The sequence below is a fragment of the Lactuca serriola genome, chromosome 9, assembly GCF_051521515.1.
Source record: "Lactuca serriola cultivar US96UC23 chromosome 9, Lser_US96UC23_V15, whole genome shotgun sequence".
NCBI classification, from domain to species: domain Eukaryota; kingdom Viridiplantae; phylum Streptophyta; class Magnoliopsida; order Asterales; family Asteraceae; genus Lactuca; species Lactuca serriola.
The window spans coordinates 45,524,164-45,543,993 of NC_136416.1; the positions used below are offsets into that span (position 1 = coordinate 45,524,164).

Here is a 19,830-nt window from a genome sequence, read left to right on the forward strand (position 1 = left end):
GGTAAGGAATTCCAAATGTATGTACCAAGTATGGGCTCATAGTGTAAGTATTATTTTTTCTATAGCTTTGATAATTGACATGTGTAGTTAAGGCCAGAAGAATAAGTATGCAAAAAAATAAATAAACAAATAAATAATATTTGCATGTGTTACTTTATGTGTATGATCATAACATACTAAAGCAATACTAACTTTTCATTAATCTCATTTCGGTCGTACAAGTGGATGAACAATATGTTTATTATTTAAGTATTAATTGATCTCTTATAATGGTTATATGGTGAAACTATTTAAAGGAACAAATAATTATTATTTGAAAATTAATACATAAATATATTATAATTTTGTTTTGATTATATTCATTTGAAACTTCCAAAATATTCGGCTTATCTCTAAATTCTTATATAAGTTGATTTAATAGTAAAACAACAAGCTTATTTTAAATTCTAAATTCTCAAAATATTCAGCGTATCTCTAAATTTTTATATAGTTTCCTCAATTTCCTCGATTGACCAACTACTTTCGTGGTCTGATTCTCTTTCTTTAAGATGAGGGCAACGTCAAGCTTTTGATACTGCCATCTTGACCACCTTGTGGTGTTTATGGAACTTCCGTAACTCAACAATTTTCGGAACAACTCATCCTAGGAAATCTCTTATTCTGGACGAAGTGATTGACAGATCTTTTTTTTTGGATTTCCAATAGGTGTAGAAAAGTTAAAATTAATTGGACATCTTGGCTCCATAATCCTCTTATAGCTTGTAATTTGTTGTGATGTCTTTTTATTTCTAACTCCTTGCTAGTTTTTTATAAAATCTCTGCGTTCAAAAAAAAAATAGTAAAACACTTTGATTTTGATATAAAGATATATATAATTAATGGATGTAGATTAGGTTGCTAAGGTTTAGAAACAAGATTCAAATGGTTTTAGATGTAAGTCTTTTTTTTTTTTTTTTTGCCATCGTTTGAAATCAAATCATAATAGTATGAAAATTGTTATGTTTAGATTGATGTATAATTATAGAAATTACTTTAGCATTTATTGAAACACTTAATATATGATAGTTGATCCTTGAGAAAAATTTGATCATGACGAATCATGCAAAAACGAAAATATGGACATAAAACAATTTTTTTGACTAAATACATGACGAAGATGTATGCAATTGCATTACAAAAACACACACATATTATCTTTATTATTCTTCATAGAGATGCATTTAGATTTTTTTTAGGAAAGATTCAAATCTTCCAAAAATTTCAATTTGTAAAAGCATACAAAGAGAATCCAATGTAACTAACCACAGATTTAAGAGAAAGTAGTATATTTCAAAGTTATGGTTTTTTTTAATCATATATGAAGGTGCTTAGAAGTGCATTTTTAATTCATAAATGAGGATTTTTAACTTTTAAGTAAAACTAAAAAGATCAACAACTGGAACAAATTGTCTGAATTGAAATTTTAAATTTTGCTTTTGAACTTTTGGTTTTTCTCATTTGGAACTAAATTTGATTTTTGATTTTTGTTTTTGTTTTTGTTTTTTTTTTTTTATTATTTTCTTAGTTGTGGTATGATGGTATTTGGTTCTATTTGATTTGTGTTAAAACAGTTTTAAACCAAGTTCCCAATATCGAAGACACCATCATACTATCAATGACCCATCCTAATTAATTATATGATTTACTCCTTATTTGAGATTATAATAATTATTGGGTTTTACGGTCCGATATATTTTACTTCAATTTGGTATTCAATTTCGTAAGACATGTCTTTTTGTATAAAAATATTAGGTTATAACGTGTAGAAACTACGGATTGTATGTTTAGAATTATTATATAGACAAAAAGGAATATTGTTAATAAAATTTAAAGTCATCCAGGAACATTGAAGCATAACCAAGAGCCATCATTTTTCATAGGTTTAAAATAAATATAGCATCTTATTTTTTTTCTTTAAAAAAGTGTCATGCTACTTTTGGCTTAAAAATGAGAGTAACATCCTATTTTTGCTCCACAAATGAAAGTAGCATGCTATTTTTGGTTTAAAAATAAAAATGAAATGTTATTTTTTCCTAAAAAATACAAATACCGTGTTATTTTTAACTTAGAAATGAAACCATACTATTCTTTACATCAAAAATGAAATTAGCATGTTGTTTCTACCATTTGGACCAAATAAGTTTCATTAATGGGCTTGAATGTTTAAAATAGAAAATTGGATCGTAACTATAAATTCAATTTCAATTTACAAGGATGGAACATGTTATTTACCCAACAATCATATTAGCATAAGTATCTTACCTTCGTTAACTTCTTTGTAAACAATACGTCATCTCTTCCCATAAAAAATAGTACAGTAAAATTAAAAAAATATTCCAACAGGAAATAAACTACTCCATCTTCTAATATACAAATCAACTAAATGCATTAAAAGAGCACAAAAATTGAAAGAAACTTGGGTTTTCAAACCTCGGTCTTCCACTCAACAGTTACCAGATTAAATCGTGGATCCCATCTCAGAACTACAAAACACATTTTGTTGAATTCTACAAAAATTTTGCAAATTCACACAATAAGGGTAAAAACAATTAGAGAAAATAATTAATATTTCAGATCATAAAGCTTTTTGTTTTAAGGAACTATAAGAAAGTTGCTCTGAGTAAAAAAAATAATAATAAATAAATAAAAGCTTATTCCTAAACCTAACAATTAGGGAACCATAGAAAGTTTCTTAAAGCGTGTGAAGTTTCATTCCAAGTTGAATTCACTGAAATGTAAATGTTTGACAGGCCATAATCAAAGAGTTAAAAAAAAACCCATGATTTTATTTCTCTTAATAAAGACAATAAAAAAAATCCAAACTATAATGTGAAATGATCTTATGAAGCATTGGTAAAATTTATAAAAGAAACAAAAAATACAAAATAAATTGGTTAAATGGTAGCAATGTAAAAAATAATAATAATAATAAAGGTCTTAACTCTTAATAGTAATAGATAAAGACATCATCCGGTCATGTAATTAACAAATGTATTTGCCACACCAAAAGACCCGTAGGTCTATCTGATATATGCACGCAGGTTACATACAAAGATAACTCCAAGAGATAAACCTTATCCATATAACATTTAAATATTTGAATATTATGTTCCTATCTAATCTTCTTCTGTATACATTCCCCCTCAATCGTAACTGTTTCAAGGTTTAGATTATATTTTAATCTTTCTAACATGTTTCGAGTGGCTGGCTTAGTAAACCCATCAGCTACTTGATCTCTAGAAGAAATGAACCTGACATCTAGTGCTAGGGATGATGTTTAGAACCGGAACCGGAACCGTTAGAACCGGAATATATAGAACCGGTTTCGGTTCCGGGTTTAAAATTGGCTTTATACGGGTTCCGGATAATCCGGGTTTGGGTCCATCGGGTCCGGGTAAACCGGGTCTAAAAACTGGAACCGATGTTTGGAACCGAAACCACTTTTAGGGCCGGAACTGGTTTTTGTGAAACATTTAAAAGATGCATATCTCATTCGTTTCAACTCCGATTGACATGCGGTTTTTTCCAACATATAGTTTAGAGTTTATACATGATTTTAGACTATAAATTTTTCATTTTTAGTTTTATATTCATTGACTTACAATCCCTCAAAGTTGAGATATCAAAGCTGGAAGTTTTTAGTTTTTCAGTTTTTTTGTATTCGGTGAAAGTTTTAAAACATGCATATCTAATTCGTTTGAAGTTGGAGTGACATGTGGTTTTTTCCAACTTGTAGTTTACATTTTGTACATGAGTTTAGACTATAATTTTGTCATTTTTAGTTTAATATTCAATAATTTACAGTCCTCCAAAGTCGGGATATCAAAACTGAAAATTTTCAACTTTTCAGCTTTTTTTTACTTTATATTCTGTGAAAATCTTAACACATGCATATCTCATTAGTTTAAAGTCGGATTGACATGCGGTTTTTTCCAGAGTGTATTTTAGAGTTTCTACATGATTTTAGACTATAATTTTGTTAATTTTGGTTTTATATTCAATGAGTTACATCCCCCAAAGTCGGGATATCAATATGAAATTTTCAAAGCTCAACCCTCTAAGTAGTAAGTAATTACCAAAAACTTCCGGTTTTTCCGGGTTTTTCGGTTCTAAACCTAATTTATCCGGTTCCACCCCTACCCACTTTGATGTTTCCGGGTTTTCCGGTTCTAGACCCACTTTACCCGGAATCGGTTCCTATATACTGGTCCGATTTCCGGTTCTACAAAATCTCGTTAACCGGTTCCAGGTTTTCCAGGTCCGGGTCCATCCGGTCCGGGTTTGGACTCACTTTCATCCCTATCCAGTGCACCCATAGCTACCTTCTCTCGGACAAAATGAAAATCAACCTATATGTGCTTAGTTCGTGCATGAAATACTAGATTGGTTGTCAAATATGTTGCACCTAAATTATCACACCATAACACTGGTGCTCTTGGCTGATGAACTCCCAATTCTTTATGTAATGATTGTATCCAAGTTGCTTCAGCTGTTCCGTTTGCCAAAGTTTTGTATTCAGCCTCTATGCTTGACCGTGATACGGTTGGCTACTTACGAGAACGCCATGAGATCAAATTTGGACCTAAAAATATAGCATACCCTCCGGTAGACCTGTGATTATCTAAGCATCCTGGCCAGTCTGCATCCGTGAACACACTTAATAACATGGAGTTTGATTGTCAAATTCTTAACCCGGTAGATACAGTTCCTTTAACATATCTCAAAACTCTTTTGACAGCTTCCTAGTGCAGATCCGTAGGTTTGGAAAGATATTGGCATACCTTGTTTACTGCAAAGGAGATATCATGTCGTGTTAGCATGAGATACTGTAAACCCCCAACCATGCTTCTATATTTGAACACATCTTCTTCAGCAAGTTGTCTTCCATAGTTACTAGCTAGTTTTTCCGTGACAGACATAGGGGTTGAAACTGTTTTACAATTCTCCATGTGGGCACGATATAGCAAATCAGTGGCATACTTATGTTGAAGCAATGTGATTCCCCCTGAATTGTGAACTACTTCAATCCCTAGAAAATAATTTAAACGACCGAGATCTTTAAGTGGAAATGAGGATGACAACGCGCAGACAAGCTTATCGACCACTTTGTTTTGATGAACCGGCAATGATTATATTGTCGACATAGACGGACATGTAAATAACAACTCCACCATGATTGAAGAGAAAAAGGGAAGTATAAGCCTTGGAGGATTGAAAACCAAGGTGATGCAGTTTTTCACTGAGACGGGAGAACCAGGCACGAGGCGATTATTTAAGACCGTAGATCGCCTTTTGAAGCTTACACACATAATGAGGTCTGTTGGAATCTTCAAATACAGGGGGTTGACTCATGTATACGTCTTCATGTAGAAGACCATGAAGAAACGCATTGTTGATGTCGACTTGGCACAGATGCCACTTGCGAGAAACAGCCAAAGAGAGAATCAGTCTTATCGTTGCGGGTTTGACAACGGGACTAAACGTTTCTTGATAGTTAATAACATATCGCTGAGTGAAGCCGCGAGCAACCAAACGTGCTTTGTTCTTGTCAATTGAACCTTCTGGATTTTGTTTAACTTTAAAAATCCATTTACATCTAACTATATTGACACCAGAAGGTCTGGGAACAAGCACCCATGTTTTGTTTGCATGCAAAGCATCATATTATGTTTTCATTGCTTCGTACCAAGATGGATCAGACAGAGCTCGCTTATGAGAAGTGGGAGTAGTGAAAAATGCTCTCATGTTAGGATTATAAAGAATGGTTCCTTCATTATACTTTTTAGGAAACACTTTGCCTAGTTAACTACGAGTGACAGCACCTGAGGGACCAGTTGTAGGGATTGAAATAGTAACCGGAGCTGCTGGTGATGACTGCACAGGAGAAACTGGTTCAGAGGGAACCGGAGCTGTAGCGGTTGTAAGTAAGGTTGCTGGTATTTTTGGTGGCGTCGGGGCATCTCATGTCACATTTAGTTGAGTTGGAACGGTGTTTTCATTGGTTTGGAAGCTCTAGATCGACGGTAATGGAGTTGTAGCTGCATTGTAGTTATTAGTGGACAACATAGGTAAATCATGGTTAGTCATGTGATCATTTAAAACAGCCGGTTTAGATTGAGGAAATGACACAACACTTGAGTTTGGAAGATGAACATATGTATGAGATGAATTGGCAAATGGAAAATGTGATTCATCGAAGACAACATCACAAGAGATGTAGATACGACCTGTGTTTCTATCTAAACATTTGTAACCTTTGTGCATTGAGATGTAACCAAGAAACACGCAAAGTTTTGATCTAAATTCAAGTTTGCACGTGTTATATTTATGTAAACTCGAACAACATGCACACTCAAAGTTCCGAAGGAACGAGTAGTCAGGAGTGATTTTAAGAAATCAGGTAATGGGTGCAAGATTTTTTGTGACACGACTAGGTAGTCGATTTATCAAATAACAGACAGTCAAGAATGCTTCATCCCAAAAACGCAAAGGAAGAGAAGAGTGATCTAGGAGAGCTAAACCTGTTTCGACGACCTATCGATGTTTTCTCTCGGCTATACCGTTTTGTTGAGACGTGTGTGGGCAGGACACACGATGGAATTACCTAATCTTTGAAAATATTGATGGAGTTTGTGATATTCACCTCCTCAATCGGATTGTATAGCACAAATTTTACTATTCAAAAGTCTTTCAACATGATTTTGAAAATTATAGAAAATTTTCTCAACATCAGATTTTCTTTAAATGAGATATATCCAGGTATAAGGACTGTAATCATCGACAAAGCTCACATAATACTTAAAACCACCACTAGACACTTGAGCAGGTCCCCAAGCATCCGTGTGAACCAACTCAATTGGAAAAGAAGTAACACGAATAGAATTATTGTACGGGAGTTGATGACTCTTCCCTTTTTTACAAGCATCACAAACAGAAAAATTACTATCAAAAGAACATCCTAAATTATTAGACCTCAAAATAGACTTGATTGCTGTTGAAGACGGATGACCAAGTCGTCGATGCCACTAAGAGGATGAGACGCGAACACTAGATGAAGCAAGGTGAGGTGTTGAAGATTGCTTGAATGGCACCGGATAGAGACCACCCTTGCCTTTACCAACTAGGAGGATTTTCTTCGTGAGTTTGTCCTTAACAAAGAAAGCATTGGTGTGAAATTCAATAAAAATATTGTTATCATAAGCAAACTTGTAAGCAGAAAGAAGATGTTTGTTTATATTTGGGACACGTAAAACATTTTTGAGAACAAGATGTTGGTAATTTGTTATCATCAATGTTATTTAAGTGTGATGGGATTACTTTGTTGACTAAAAATGATATTGATAAATTTTAAACAAGTAAGGAAGGTGTGGAGTACACACTTGTTTAAGTTTGATCAAGTATCAAAGTATACTGTCATTTAGGGGCGAAGCCCCTAAACGAACGGGAGTCCGGGGGCAGTGCCCCTAGGAGCGGGGTCCAAAGGGCGGCAGCCCCTAGCTGGGGTCGAAAAACTGTTATATGACAGTTTTGGGTTATATTGTTGTATTCAAGGTTCTAAATGGCGTGAGACGTGGCGTGGCGGCAAGGCCAAGCCTCAAGCTTAACGATCCATGGCGAGCCACGGCGTTTTTCAAGGCGTGATGTAAGGCGGCGATTTTGTATTAATTTAAAATTATATTACCACATTAATATAAATTTATGTTAAATATAACTACTTATTAAAAGTGTTTTAGAACACTGGTTGTATTAAAAATGCAACAGAAAATCCAAATTTTGAATATTTGACCCGGCTTTGACTTTGCATTAATCCTTATATAAAACCCGGATTTGTAACAGTTTTGACTATTGAGAAAAACTGTTATATGACAGTTTTGTCAGTTTTCAGACAAGGAAGGTTTATAACCAATTTTAGTCAGTTTTTTCTGGTACTCACGAAATTACACCATCTCATTCTCTCTTTCTTTCTCTCTGATTTTCTCTGAGTCTTATCCAATTGAGGATTTGGGAGTACCACCCAAATACTTTGATTTGAAAGTGATTATCACGATTCTCAGATTTCCAAGTGCCACTAAACCATATTTCTAACACAAGAGGTTTTCCTAAACCGGATATTTTAGAATGACCAATATGAGAAATGTTCAAACCTGTTCCATTTGCAACCTGTACTTGATCCTTGCCATTGTAACGTTCTTGGACAGAAAGCCGATCTAGATCACTGGTGAGATGATCCGTAGCCCCAGTGTCATTGTACCAATTTTGATCTCCATTGTAAGGACTTGTAGTGACACTATTACCCCCACGGTAGTCATCAACTTGATAAGCATTATTAAACCTGTTTCGACAATTGAGTGCATTGTGACTAGGTATGAAACAGACTTGACATCTTGGGCCACCATTACTCCTGCCTTGGCCACGTCCTCAGCCTCAGTTAGATCCTGCCCCACGACAATTAGACCGTTGGTTATTGTTGGGGTTATCTAAGTTTCGTCATGGTGGATTTGAACCTTGGTGAGTCACGCTATTTGCTGAAGAGGTGAACTCAGTCATGCTGTTGGTGGCAGTGGCCTGTGCTTCATGAGCTATTAGATAAGAGTAAAACTCAGGTAAGGTTACCTTATGCTGATCATTGAGGACTGTGATGACAGTGAAAAGATCACCGTGACCTGGTCCTAGTCCGGCTAGTATATAGCCAATAACCTCCTCATCAGTCATGGGATGGCCAATATTCGCCATCGTGTCAGCAAGTGTTGTCATTTTTTGATAATATTTAGCTACACTCCGATCTCCTTTCCTGGTTGTTGATAGTTGAGTGCGTATTTGTATAGAGTTACCTCTATGTTGTGCTGAAAACATAGTGTGAAGAGCAATCCATAGTTGACTTGAAGTTTTATGCATCAGGTAAGTTGAGCCAACACTTCTTCTATCATAAAAGACAGAAGACCACCAAGAATTGCTTGATCTTGCACCATCCACGAGTTATACTCGGGATTGTCTGTTTCCCGTGCTTCAGCACCAGCCCCTGTGGTTATTTTGGCAGGGGGAGATTTAATTAAGCCATCGAGATAACCGAATAGCTGAACACCCTTAAGAATGAGCACCACTTGTGCTTTCCAAAGCAGAAATTTCGATCGATTTAGCTTACATGTGATAACTGTAGCGATCTTAGAGGAGTTGATGTTTGAAACAGAAGTAGACATGGCAAGACTGGAAAGGGGTTACCAGCAGCCGAAGATGAAAGAAGAGATGGGAATGAGAGCCCTAGGATTAGCTCTGATACCAAATTAACAAATGTATTTGCCACACCAAAAGACATGTAGGTCTATCTGATATATATATATATATATATATATATATATATATATATATATATATTTACACACACGCAGGTTACATACAAAGATAACTCCAAGAGATAAACCTTATCTATACAACATTTAAATATTTGAATATTATGTTCCTATCTAATCTTCTTCAGTTTACACATGTAACTTCTTAACCCAACAGTTTCAACAAAAAGTTATCATTACATCTTCAAGAAACAACATTAGATTTTAAAGAAAAAGAGAATGTTGCAAGAAAGACTTGGGCAAAACCTCCGAGTACCTGAAACCGGTTGGATTTGGCCAAAATAATCATTTTCATTTTAGTATCTAGATGTTGAGTAGCCTAGAATGCAACTAATATCAAAGTCCAACATTCTTCCCAAATGGTTTTATTGTAGAGGACCACCATGATTCAGATATCGGATATAAAAGTTAGATTATACCAGAAAAGATTAATTAGATTAGTTGCCCCTTATTCTAGCTTGAACAAATGACGATTATGGTGTTGCTTTTGAATAATGAATACATAATTGCTAGATGCTATTTACCTAGAAATGTCAAAAAAAAATCATTGTTTAACTAAAAAAAATATACAAAAGGAGAAATGAAAATAAACCAAGGAAAAAACCTACATCAAATCAACCATTAATTCCACATGGTTTTCATCATCAATAGGTGAAAAAATTACATTTTCTAGCCACAAAAGTGTTGCAAGCATTTCACAAATGTTTTCTTGATTCTTTGTACTCACATGAACAACATCCAAAGCGCCCTAAAGTTTAAAAAATAAAATAAAATATTTTAAAAAAAATTAAAAATGAAACTTTTAATAAAAAAAACTATAAGATTGTTGATTATTCAGATTTTTAGTACCATTTCGATTGATCAACCTAAACCATAGTGTATGGTTGATTTAATTGCAAAAAACATTAAATTTGTCTAGTTTTGTTAAAAATTAAACCATAGTGTATGATTATCCTGTGTCATCATTTTCATCAACACAAATCTGAGATGGGGTAAAACTCTTCTTTTCAAGCTTACAGATAAAAATGAGCACAAAATGAAATAAATTCACAGACAATTATAGATAAAAGATGCAAGAAAAGATCAAACTTGATTACATAAACTATTACAATTGGTATTTATTAGTGAACACATAATACCGAAACATAATATATTAAAATCTATCATAATTGTTAATTTACAAAACTTTCACACAAAAAATTAAGGGTTAATACCTTAAAAACCATTATTTATACGACCTTGTTTCAACTTACCCCAACTTTATTTTTTGTTTTTCATTTGTCATTATATTTTAGAAAACGTTTCATTTTTGGGACCTTGACCGGTCATCAACACTTCAACAGGTAATGATGACGAGTCGATTTTACATTTTTTTTCCTGTTTGCATTTAGCCCAAAAATTTACTTATAAGTTTGCGTTTAGCCTCAACATTTTTTTGTTCCCCATTTGCCATTGTTTTTAAGACAAAAATTCGTTTTAGCCCTTGGTCAGTCACGAATACGTATTTTAAAATGTAATAACTTAAAATGAAAAAGAAAAAAAGAAAAAACAGAGGTAAGAGTTGAAACTGAAACTTCTCCTTGAAGGCGAGACGTGTTACCTAGTAAGCCAATGACTCTCTTTTTTTGTATTATCAGTGTTTGTTGTATTTAATCTACACATTTGTTTTAAAATGAAGGAAAAATATCTAGTGTAAGTCTTAAGTCTGTAACATCTAATAAACAGTATGACATGCTAATCTTTAAGCTAATCAAAATTGACAATTCATTCGTAACTCATCTAAAAACAATTAGTTATTTCTACTGACATATTTGTTGAGAAACCATATATTTCTAAAGAGTCGAAAATGTGTCTTCTTTTTAAGGGACGGGGCGTGTTAATTGGTAAGTTAATGGGGTTTTTTTTTTTTGTATTATCAATGTTTGTTGTATTTAATTTGATGTACACATGTATTTTAAAATGAAGAAAAAAGACCTAGTATACATCTTGAGTCTGTGACATCTAATAAACAATATGACATGCTAATCTAAAACTGTTAACTCGTTTGTAACTCATCCGAAAAACAACTGATTATTTATAATGACATATTTGTTAAGAAACCAAATATTTCTAATGACATATTTGTTGAGAAACCAAAGAAACGAAAATACTTATTAATGACTGGCCAATGGCTAAAATTAAAGTTTTTCTAACAAACAATGACAAATGGAGAACAAAAAAACTATTGGGGCTAAATGCAAACTTATACGTAAATGTTAGGGCTAAATGCAAACCGAAGAAAATACAAAACTGATAGGTCATCATGACCTGTTGGTGACCGGTCAACGGCCTGAAAATGAAACGTTAAATTAATAACAAAAAATAAAATTGGGGTTAAATCGAAACAAGAGTGTATAAATAATGGTTTTTAAGGTATTAATCCAAAAATTAATGAAGATGAAACAAACTTGATCCGAAGTGCTTCCTCAAGATTTTGCATTGCATCATCAAGAGATCCATTGCTGATTTTATGGCTATTCCAATGATCGTATTTATATAGATTGCGAGCATTCCCTTCGTGATTGTCTTCGTGAAGCTCTTTGAAGTCCAGAACTTTACAATTGAAGGAGGCAATGATTGTAGACATATATACAAATAGTTGGTGGGCAAACCCCTAAAAAAACAAATTTCTTCGGCTTACATCATTAAATAATATAAATAAAGAAATGGGAAAGGGGGGAAGAAGAGACATACATGAAAGGAAAGGGCAAGAAATGTGACAAGGGTACCACTACAGTTGCAAAGATGAAATATCGATTAAGAGTTCTCCCACTCCTGTTTCCTAAAGCGATAGAACATCGTGACCACAATAAAAGATACAATTGTTTACCTCTTTCAGTCTTCACATTTAGAAACCCTAAGGTTGAAGAACATAATGGTGGAGATGAGGATAATAATTTTGATTTATTGAGAGTAAGTAAAAGATTTGAAGCCAAATTGATTACTGAATCCCAATTTTATGAGATTAATGGAAGATTTTGAATGATATACGGAATTAAGAGGATATCATACGGCTTGATTGAGCGGACAATGGGCCCAAAGGGTATTTTTGGAACTTTAAATAGAAGCTACAGGCGTGATAAAACGATTTGAGGGCTAATAGAATGTCACATGGTAAAATTGGTTTTATTTATTATATCAGAGGATTCATATTTTATTGATTTAATACACATCTTTAGTTTCCAACATTTTAACGAACATCTCTTTTGTATCATTAACAACATAATTTATTTGTGAAATTTGTCATATTTTGTTATAATTACACAAAAGCTGGTCAAAATCTTATAGTTCCTCCCCCTTTTTGGTCATTCATGTTTATTTTTCTCGATTTTCTACATTTTGCATGTTGCAAATATTCTATAAGGAAAAAAAAACGTTTACTAAGCATTAAAAAGATAGGCATCATCAAGATTGAAGAATAGTTACAGTTACAGTTACAGCTTTTCCTAATCGCTTACGCTTAAGTCTGTTACAACAAAGAAGACCACATACATCACAGTTTTGACTTTTGAGTTTCCCTTCTAAAGTAGTAAATCCAATTATTTGCTATCTCCATAAATACATTCATTACACACAAATAACAAACCCTCCCCAAATAAATACTCTACTATAACAATCGTGAATAATAATATAATAATAAAAATAAAAAACAAGTAAGGAATCTCAATTGCCTACCTACTTTAACACCAAACAAAAAAGTAGAACGCTATTCTTGATATTCCTTTCTTCTCATTCACAATTCATTCAACAACTTTACTCCCCGACATCACTCACTTTTGCAAAGATCATCATCACCTCCTTTCTCTTCTTCCATTCAAAGAATTCAACCCTCTTCTTAATTATCTTCAAGGATTCACATTGCAATCACTCAAGAAACGATTTTCACGATTCAAGAACCTTCTCCAGTAAACTTTATACCCCGGAATCCCCAATTCCAGCCAGGGTTTCATGTTTCCATTGAAATGTAAAACAGCGGCTTTGCTAATCGCCTCTTTACTAATTCCATAGTTATGCCCTAATCCAGATAACACCCACCTTTCATCAATCCCAACAACCAACCCTTCAAAACTCAACAACATTCCTCCTACTCCTACTCCACTTCCTTCCCTCTCTCTCTGTCAAAAAAAAAAAAAAAAAATAACCCGTCAATACACAATACACAGTACGCAATACACAGTACACAGGACACAGTACACAGACCTGTTGTAACAAACTTTGATATGTTTTAGTAATATCAAGTTCCCGCCACCGAACTAAATCGATTACATTTAACCCGGACATCAATATACAAGAATTCGGATTATATTTTTCTTTCCCAAAATACCCTTGAAGTGCGCCCAATTTTACATTGCAGAATTGCAACCCACCAATGACTTTTCCGCCCATGTCAAGGCCCCACAAGGCTGATAGATCGCGCTGGACAACAATGTCATCATCAAGAACGACGAGTTTTGTTAAACTTGGGAATATTTTTGGAAGGGCGTAGTGTAAATGGGAAAAAACTGAAATATATTCTGTTTTGCTTTTGGAAAGGAATGAGACTCGTAATTCTTGTGGGACCCACATGCTTCTTTCGTGACCTTGTAAGTTGAGATCTTCAATGTTCAAAACTTCTACAGTGGCGTCTTTGTAATTATTGGTGAAGAACCACATTTTCATGGAAAAGAAACTTTGCTTATCTGTCAACACATGAAACACCTGCTTCTTACTAGCCTGAAATAAAGCAAACCCATTTATAAATTTTCAATCTTTTTTCTTGCATTTAACCTTTAAAAAAAACAAGAATATATATAAATATACTTACTTTTGCATGCATAACGGTTGAATTGATAACTACAGATGATGCAAGGACATTGTTGGAAAATATGACATAATGAAGCAACTCTGGATTCAACAGAAGCTCTGACACGTCAGCATCAATGGGGGAAGTTTTAAAATACTCCACAGTGAGTCTCATTGAAAGACAATGAAGACTCTTTGGTGTTGTTTGGACTGCAAGTTGGTATAAAAAAGCACTTTGCTTCATGTGAAAATTGGCTTCATCTTCTGTTAAGTCAACTAATTGTCTTAATTTTTTATCAACATTATTACAGTCAACAGTATGTGATTTTGCTTTTGTGATTGTAGTTTCCATCTTCTGCAGCTTCTTCTCAACCCTAACACCAACCACAAATCCATTTTAGTGTCCATGGATTCATGAAAAAAAAGAAAACATAGAGGGGTATTTTTGTCATTTTTTACGTGAACTTACTGGGGTGGAAGTTCTGTGTCTGAGGAGCTTTCACTGAGGATACGTTCGAATTCTTGAATATTTTGTTTCATTTCAAGAGAGAATTGATTGAGGTTTTGAAGCTTTGCAATAGTTGGATAGTAAGCTCGAGCCACATAAAGTTGATCTTTCATTTTTTTTACTAAAAAATCTTTCATTTTTTCTCTGTGTTGTTGACGCCATAAGCAATAACTCCCGAATTTTAATTCACACATTTTTTCACTTTCACCAATGACTTTAACAGTTTTAATGACTTCAGTTGATAAATCCACTTCATCGTCCTGTATAATTAGAAGTTAGAAGTTAAAACATATACATATAAATTCAAATAACTCTTAGAAATTATATAAAGAAAATGCATACAAGTCTTTTTGGAGGTGGCTTTAACACTTGTGTAGGCACAGGGATGCCTGAAATTATTTCAAAGATGAAAAGGAAGATCATAAGTGTACATCTATCTTTAGGTGTTTAAAAAGCCTTAAAAATTTTACTTGATTTGAAAGGGTAAAATGATTTAGAATAAAGTTTATAAAAACAAAGATTTACCAGTTTTGTTTTCACCTTCCTTGACAGAATGCCTTCTAAAATCCTGACCAAAACAACATGCATGATAGTGAGCTAAATACTTCTGGTTAACATAAGAATTCTATTTGATCTTTTTCTTACATGTGTTAACATATAAGCATGTTAAAGAGGTATAAAGTTCTCCAATTTTAAAATATTTTAGTTATATGATAGGATGATAGATTGTATTTTAGGGTTTAAATGGTAAAGACTTGCTCTCAAGCAATCACATCTTAATTAATCATGTTTAGTAATACACATAAGCTCTTAAGCAAAGAACTTGGAATATATAATTTGCTCATTTTGTTTAGGGCTAAATGCAACCTACTTACTTACACTATTATAACAATATTTGCAACATGCTTTTCTTTAACCATATAATGTAAATGTTACATATATTGGAACATATAAAATGGTAAAAGTGGGTAGTTTGTTACATTAAAGGGTTAAAAAATTATGTTTCTGGATTAATTGAATGATGTGAGTATGTTGCATTTTTTTGGACATGGTGTCTTTATTTGCAATGTAGAACATAACTCTACACACTTATAGTTACATGGGATCCACAACAACAAGATTTTATCAAAATTTCTACCATTTAATATCCACAAGAAGACAGACATTGGTTTATTGCCAATCGTCTAATACTGATAGAACAAAAGTTGAGTATTAACCATCAAAGCAGTATGCAATGAACCTTTGGAAGACTTGGTTCAAGATTTTTCAATAGTCCATCCACATGTGATGATAGCCCTTCCTGCAAATAGAATAGCATCAGTAAACAGAAATTTTCAACTGAAACTATATTAAGCTTATGAGAATTATAGAGGAGTGACACATTGTTTGATTATAGTTTTGGATCTTTCTTTATGTGGTTTGTAGTAGTTAAACAATAAGCATTATATAACTAGAGTTAACTTCGTAAAAAGTACTTTAATTAACAGGAGAATAAGGCATTACTTTGGTTATTGGTGAAGCAAAAGCTGCATCCTTTTTTGATGAAGCAGAACTCCTTTGCTCATTAGCATACCCTGTCAAAACCATGTTCCAAAGACTATGTCAGTAAGTTCGTATCCTTTACATGTAAGACCAAGGCATGAATGCACTACAAAGACAAATACGATGTTGACACCGGAAATACTACAGATCTGGATTGTGAAATTTCGGTTTCATAGGAAACTAGAATAAAAATCTGACTAAACTTATGTATTTCCTTGAAGGGCGGAGCGCGCGGATCGAGAACATAAATTCTTAGCGAAAAAAAGAAGAATGATTACAGTTTAGATCTGAGTAACAAAGGGGTAGAGTAGCAGTCTACAATGCAGCCATGGTTATGGATATTAAAAAGGCGTAGATCGAAATTGGGTGTATATAACAGCCGGTTGTAGTACCAATGACAATTGTGTGTAATCCCTATCCTCGATCCGATTGATCTAGCAATGATACTATTAGCTTTTTTCAGATTGGATAAGAGATACCTCCAGATGAAGAACAAATGAATGAAGAACATCACATGAAGATATACACGAGCTAATTCACTAACGGACATAGGAAGAAACAGATCTAATCGATTCTTTAACCAATCTAGGGCACAAGAAGGAATGGAAGTAACCTGTGTTAGTAACAGAGTGAAATCCGTTATGTAGACCAAGCAAGAAAGCGAGAGGAACGAGCATCGAGAGCAAAACAAGGCCTAACACTGCAATTACAAGCCAACTCCATCGCCTCTTCCCCGGCATGGCGTTGTATGATGAAATCCCACCACCCTTCATCCCCTGCCATCCCCCATCTACTTCAGTTTATTTATTCTAGTTCTAGTGATGTGGTGATAGTAATAAAAACATTTTACAAAACCAACCTGGAGCTTTGTATAACTACATATTCTACCCCTTCGTTTCAAGATTTTACTTCAAACACATGCTATGATGAAAGGAATATTAACGAGTTCATAGATTCGTTTTGGACAAAATATAGAGAAACTTACGACTTTAGTCATTTCTTATTAGTCATTTTATTAAGAACTAATCACATAAAAAGCATTATATTTTGGTTTAACGGTGATGAAAAATTTATGTTAAACAACCATCTCGTTTTTAGATAAAAGTTTTATCGCTACCATTATGATTTGTAAGTGCTAATCAAACCCGTATGTATCTTTTTTTGTTTTAAAAAAAAAATCATATGAATTTTTAAAAAGTTCAATCGAAACCATTATCCGTTTTAAGGCTTATTTTAATCGAAACAATGTAATATATCAAAATTTATAAGTTTTGTTCTCTATAAACAAACATCTATATCGATATATGTTAATGTTTTTTTTTTTCTTTTTGAACCATTCATTTTTTATAATTTAGTTTTTAATTTGATGGGTTGAAAAATCAATTGTTTTTTGTTTCTATAATTCAGTTTTTTTTTTTTTTTTTTTTTTTTTTTTTTTTTTTTGAGGGGGGGCGAGGGGGGAGAGGTGGAGGAGGGTGAAAACCCATTTGAGTTTGGTTTTATGTGTTGAAAACCACACCTGAAAATTTGATTCCTATAATTTAGTTTGTGAGTGAAGTTTTAATATAAACAAATCAACTATTTTTTATAATATAGTTTTAAACTGAACAAAAAAAAAACTAAAACTAAATCATAGAAAACTGAAAGCAAATGGTTTCTCTATGAAAAAAAGACTTTATGGATTGGAATGGGCATATATATGTTTTTTTTATAGAAGACAAAAGATTATAAATTTTGATATTAGCTTTGTAAATAAAAATAAGCTTTAAAAACAAAAACCAAAGAGTTGCCGCGATGAATTTTTTTGAAAAATAGGGATGCTTTTTACCAAACAAAAGAGGGGACATTATATGTTTGACAATGCATGTACCCACAATAATTTTTATCCAAAAATTAAAGGTTTTTTTTAGGATAAATGAAAATTGGATGGTTAAATCGAAAAAATGACAAGATATAGTGTTTTATGTCATTAATCCTTTTATTAAAGAAATTATTTGATTGAAATAGTTGATTGGAAAAATAGTAAAATGTTAACTGACAATACGATGCTTTGCAACAATCAAAACACAAATTTTCAAATCAATGATCAAATGTTTTATGACCGAATGAAACATATTGATGTATTATATCATTTCATAAGAGAAATAATTAATAAAAACGAGTTTGTTGTAAGATCAACACAAATAAAAATCCGATTGATATGTTTATTATAAGTCATCTAATAGTCGAGTTTGACTTATGTTTGAACTTTATGGGTGTTCAATAATGCAAGTGACAAGAGACTTTTGGTAAGAGATGAAATTATTGTTTGAAGGTCGTTTTTGATGTTATTTTATTTTAAGTTTTTTAGTAGATTCAAAAATTATTAATGTTCCTTTGGTGTTTTTAGATTTCATGTGTTAAAGTGGAGATTGCTGAAAGACATGTTTCTAAAAGTCTAACTTATAGTTGTAAGTTATCACCTCCTAAGCTATATGGAATGTTTCATTGTGGATAAAATTATATTGTTCAAGTCTTACATGTTGGTAATTTATATTACCAATGTTATTTAAGAGTAACAAATTAATTTACTGACCATATACAATCTTAATAAACATTGAATAAGTAAGGGTGGTGCGGAGTGCATACGTGTTTGAGTTTGTTCAAGATTCAAAGTACATTGTCATTTAGAGGCGTAGCCCCTAAACCTACAGGGTCCTGGGGCAGCGCCCTTGATAGTGGGGTTCAAAGAGTGGCAACCTCTGGCATGGTCCAAATTTAAGAAATTTGACCCGGTATTTTACCCTAATGTTGAACCTTTAGTGACAATTTATGGCAGTTTTATGACAGTTTGGAAACAGTTTAGGCAATTTTCAAACGCAGAGGTTATTATCCGTTTTTGGTCAGATTTCTGGTACATACAAGAACATACTATTCCATCATTCTTTCTATTTAAAAACCATTGAATTTTATCCAATTGAAAATTCGATTTGTATCATTTAAATACTTCAAATTTGAGAGTGATTCATGACTTTTAATGGATTCCAAGCAATTGATTACCCCCATTTTCTAACATTACAATGATGGATATCTATGTAGAAAGCCTTTCAATAAATACAAGATTTGCTTATTTATTTTGATTATATTTTTCTCAAAAACATTGTAACCTCGAAGTAAACTATACTAAATAAAGATCTATTTTGTCACATGACAATCTCTTAGGAGTTTTGACACTTGTCATTTTATCATATTTTTGAAATTAAATAATTTCCACATGTCAATTTCTAGGTTTTTCTAATTTTTAAAATTAAAAAATCACATAATACTTATATATACAAAGTATTAAATGTAATAAATATGATAGTAATTTTAATTAATTCGTTTTTTTCTTTCTTTATTTCAAAATTTTATTTAAAAAAATAGTTAATATTTATTTTTTTTAATCAACCCGTGTAATACACGGTTTTTACACCTAGTGATATAATAAAGTGATTTCCGGCATTTCATGACGAATGGTTTTTCCTAGTTGGGTCTATGTAAAAATCTTGATGTTCTTTTTTTCTCTTATTTTTGCTTTACATTGTTATTAGTTGT

The 19,830-nt window shown here is 32.8% G+C and overlaps 1 protein-coding gene across 2 annotated transcripts; it reads right to left on the reverse strand.

The window, feature by feature from the left end:
* Positions 1–12,801: 12,801 nt before the first annotated feature.
* On the reverse strand, positions 12,802–17,064 carry GAUT7 (galacturonosyltransferase 7). Of its 2 annotated transcripts, XM_079019072.1 has the most exons (9): positions 16,871–17,064; positions 16,219–16,289; positions 15,956–16,015; positions 15,241–15,283; positions 15,058–15,104; positions 14,677–14,975; positions 14,230–14,581; positions 13,626–14,138; positions 12,802–13,540 (listed from the first exon to the last, which is right to left on the reverse strand). In XM_079019072.1, the coding sequence occupies exons 1-9, from the start codon at positions 17,028–17,030 to the stop codon at positions 13,271–13,273; spliced, it is 1,815 nt and encodes a 604-aa protein (XP_078875198.1). In that variant the 5' UTR covers positions 17,031–17,064; the 3' UTR covers positions 12,802–13,270. The 2 variants fall into 2 exon arrangements, with proteins under 2 accessions (XP_078875198.1, XP_078875199.1); XM_079019073.1 differs by lacking the exon at positions 16,871–17,064 and having other exon boundaries at positions 15,933–16,015; positions 16,219–16,233.
* Positions 17,065–19,830: the final 2,766 nt, after the last annotated feature.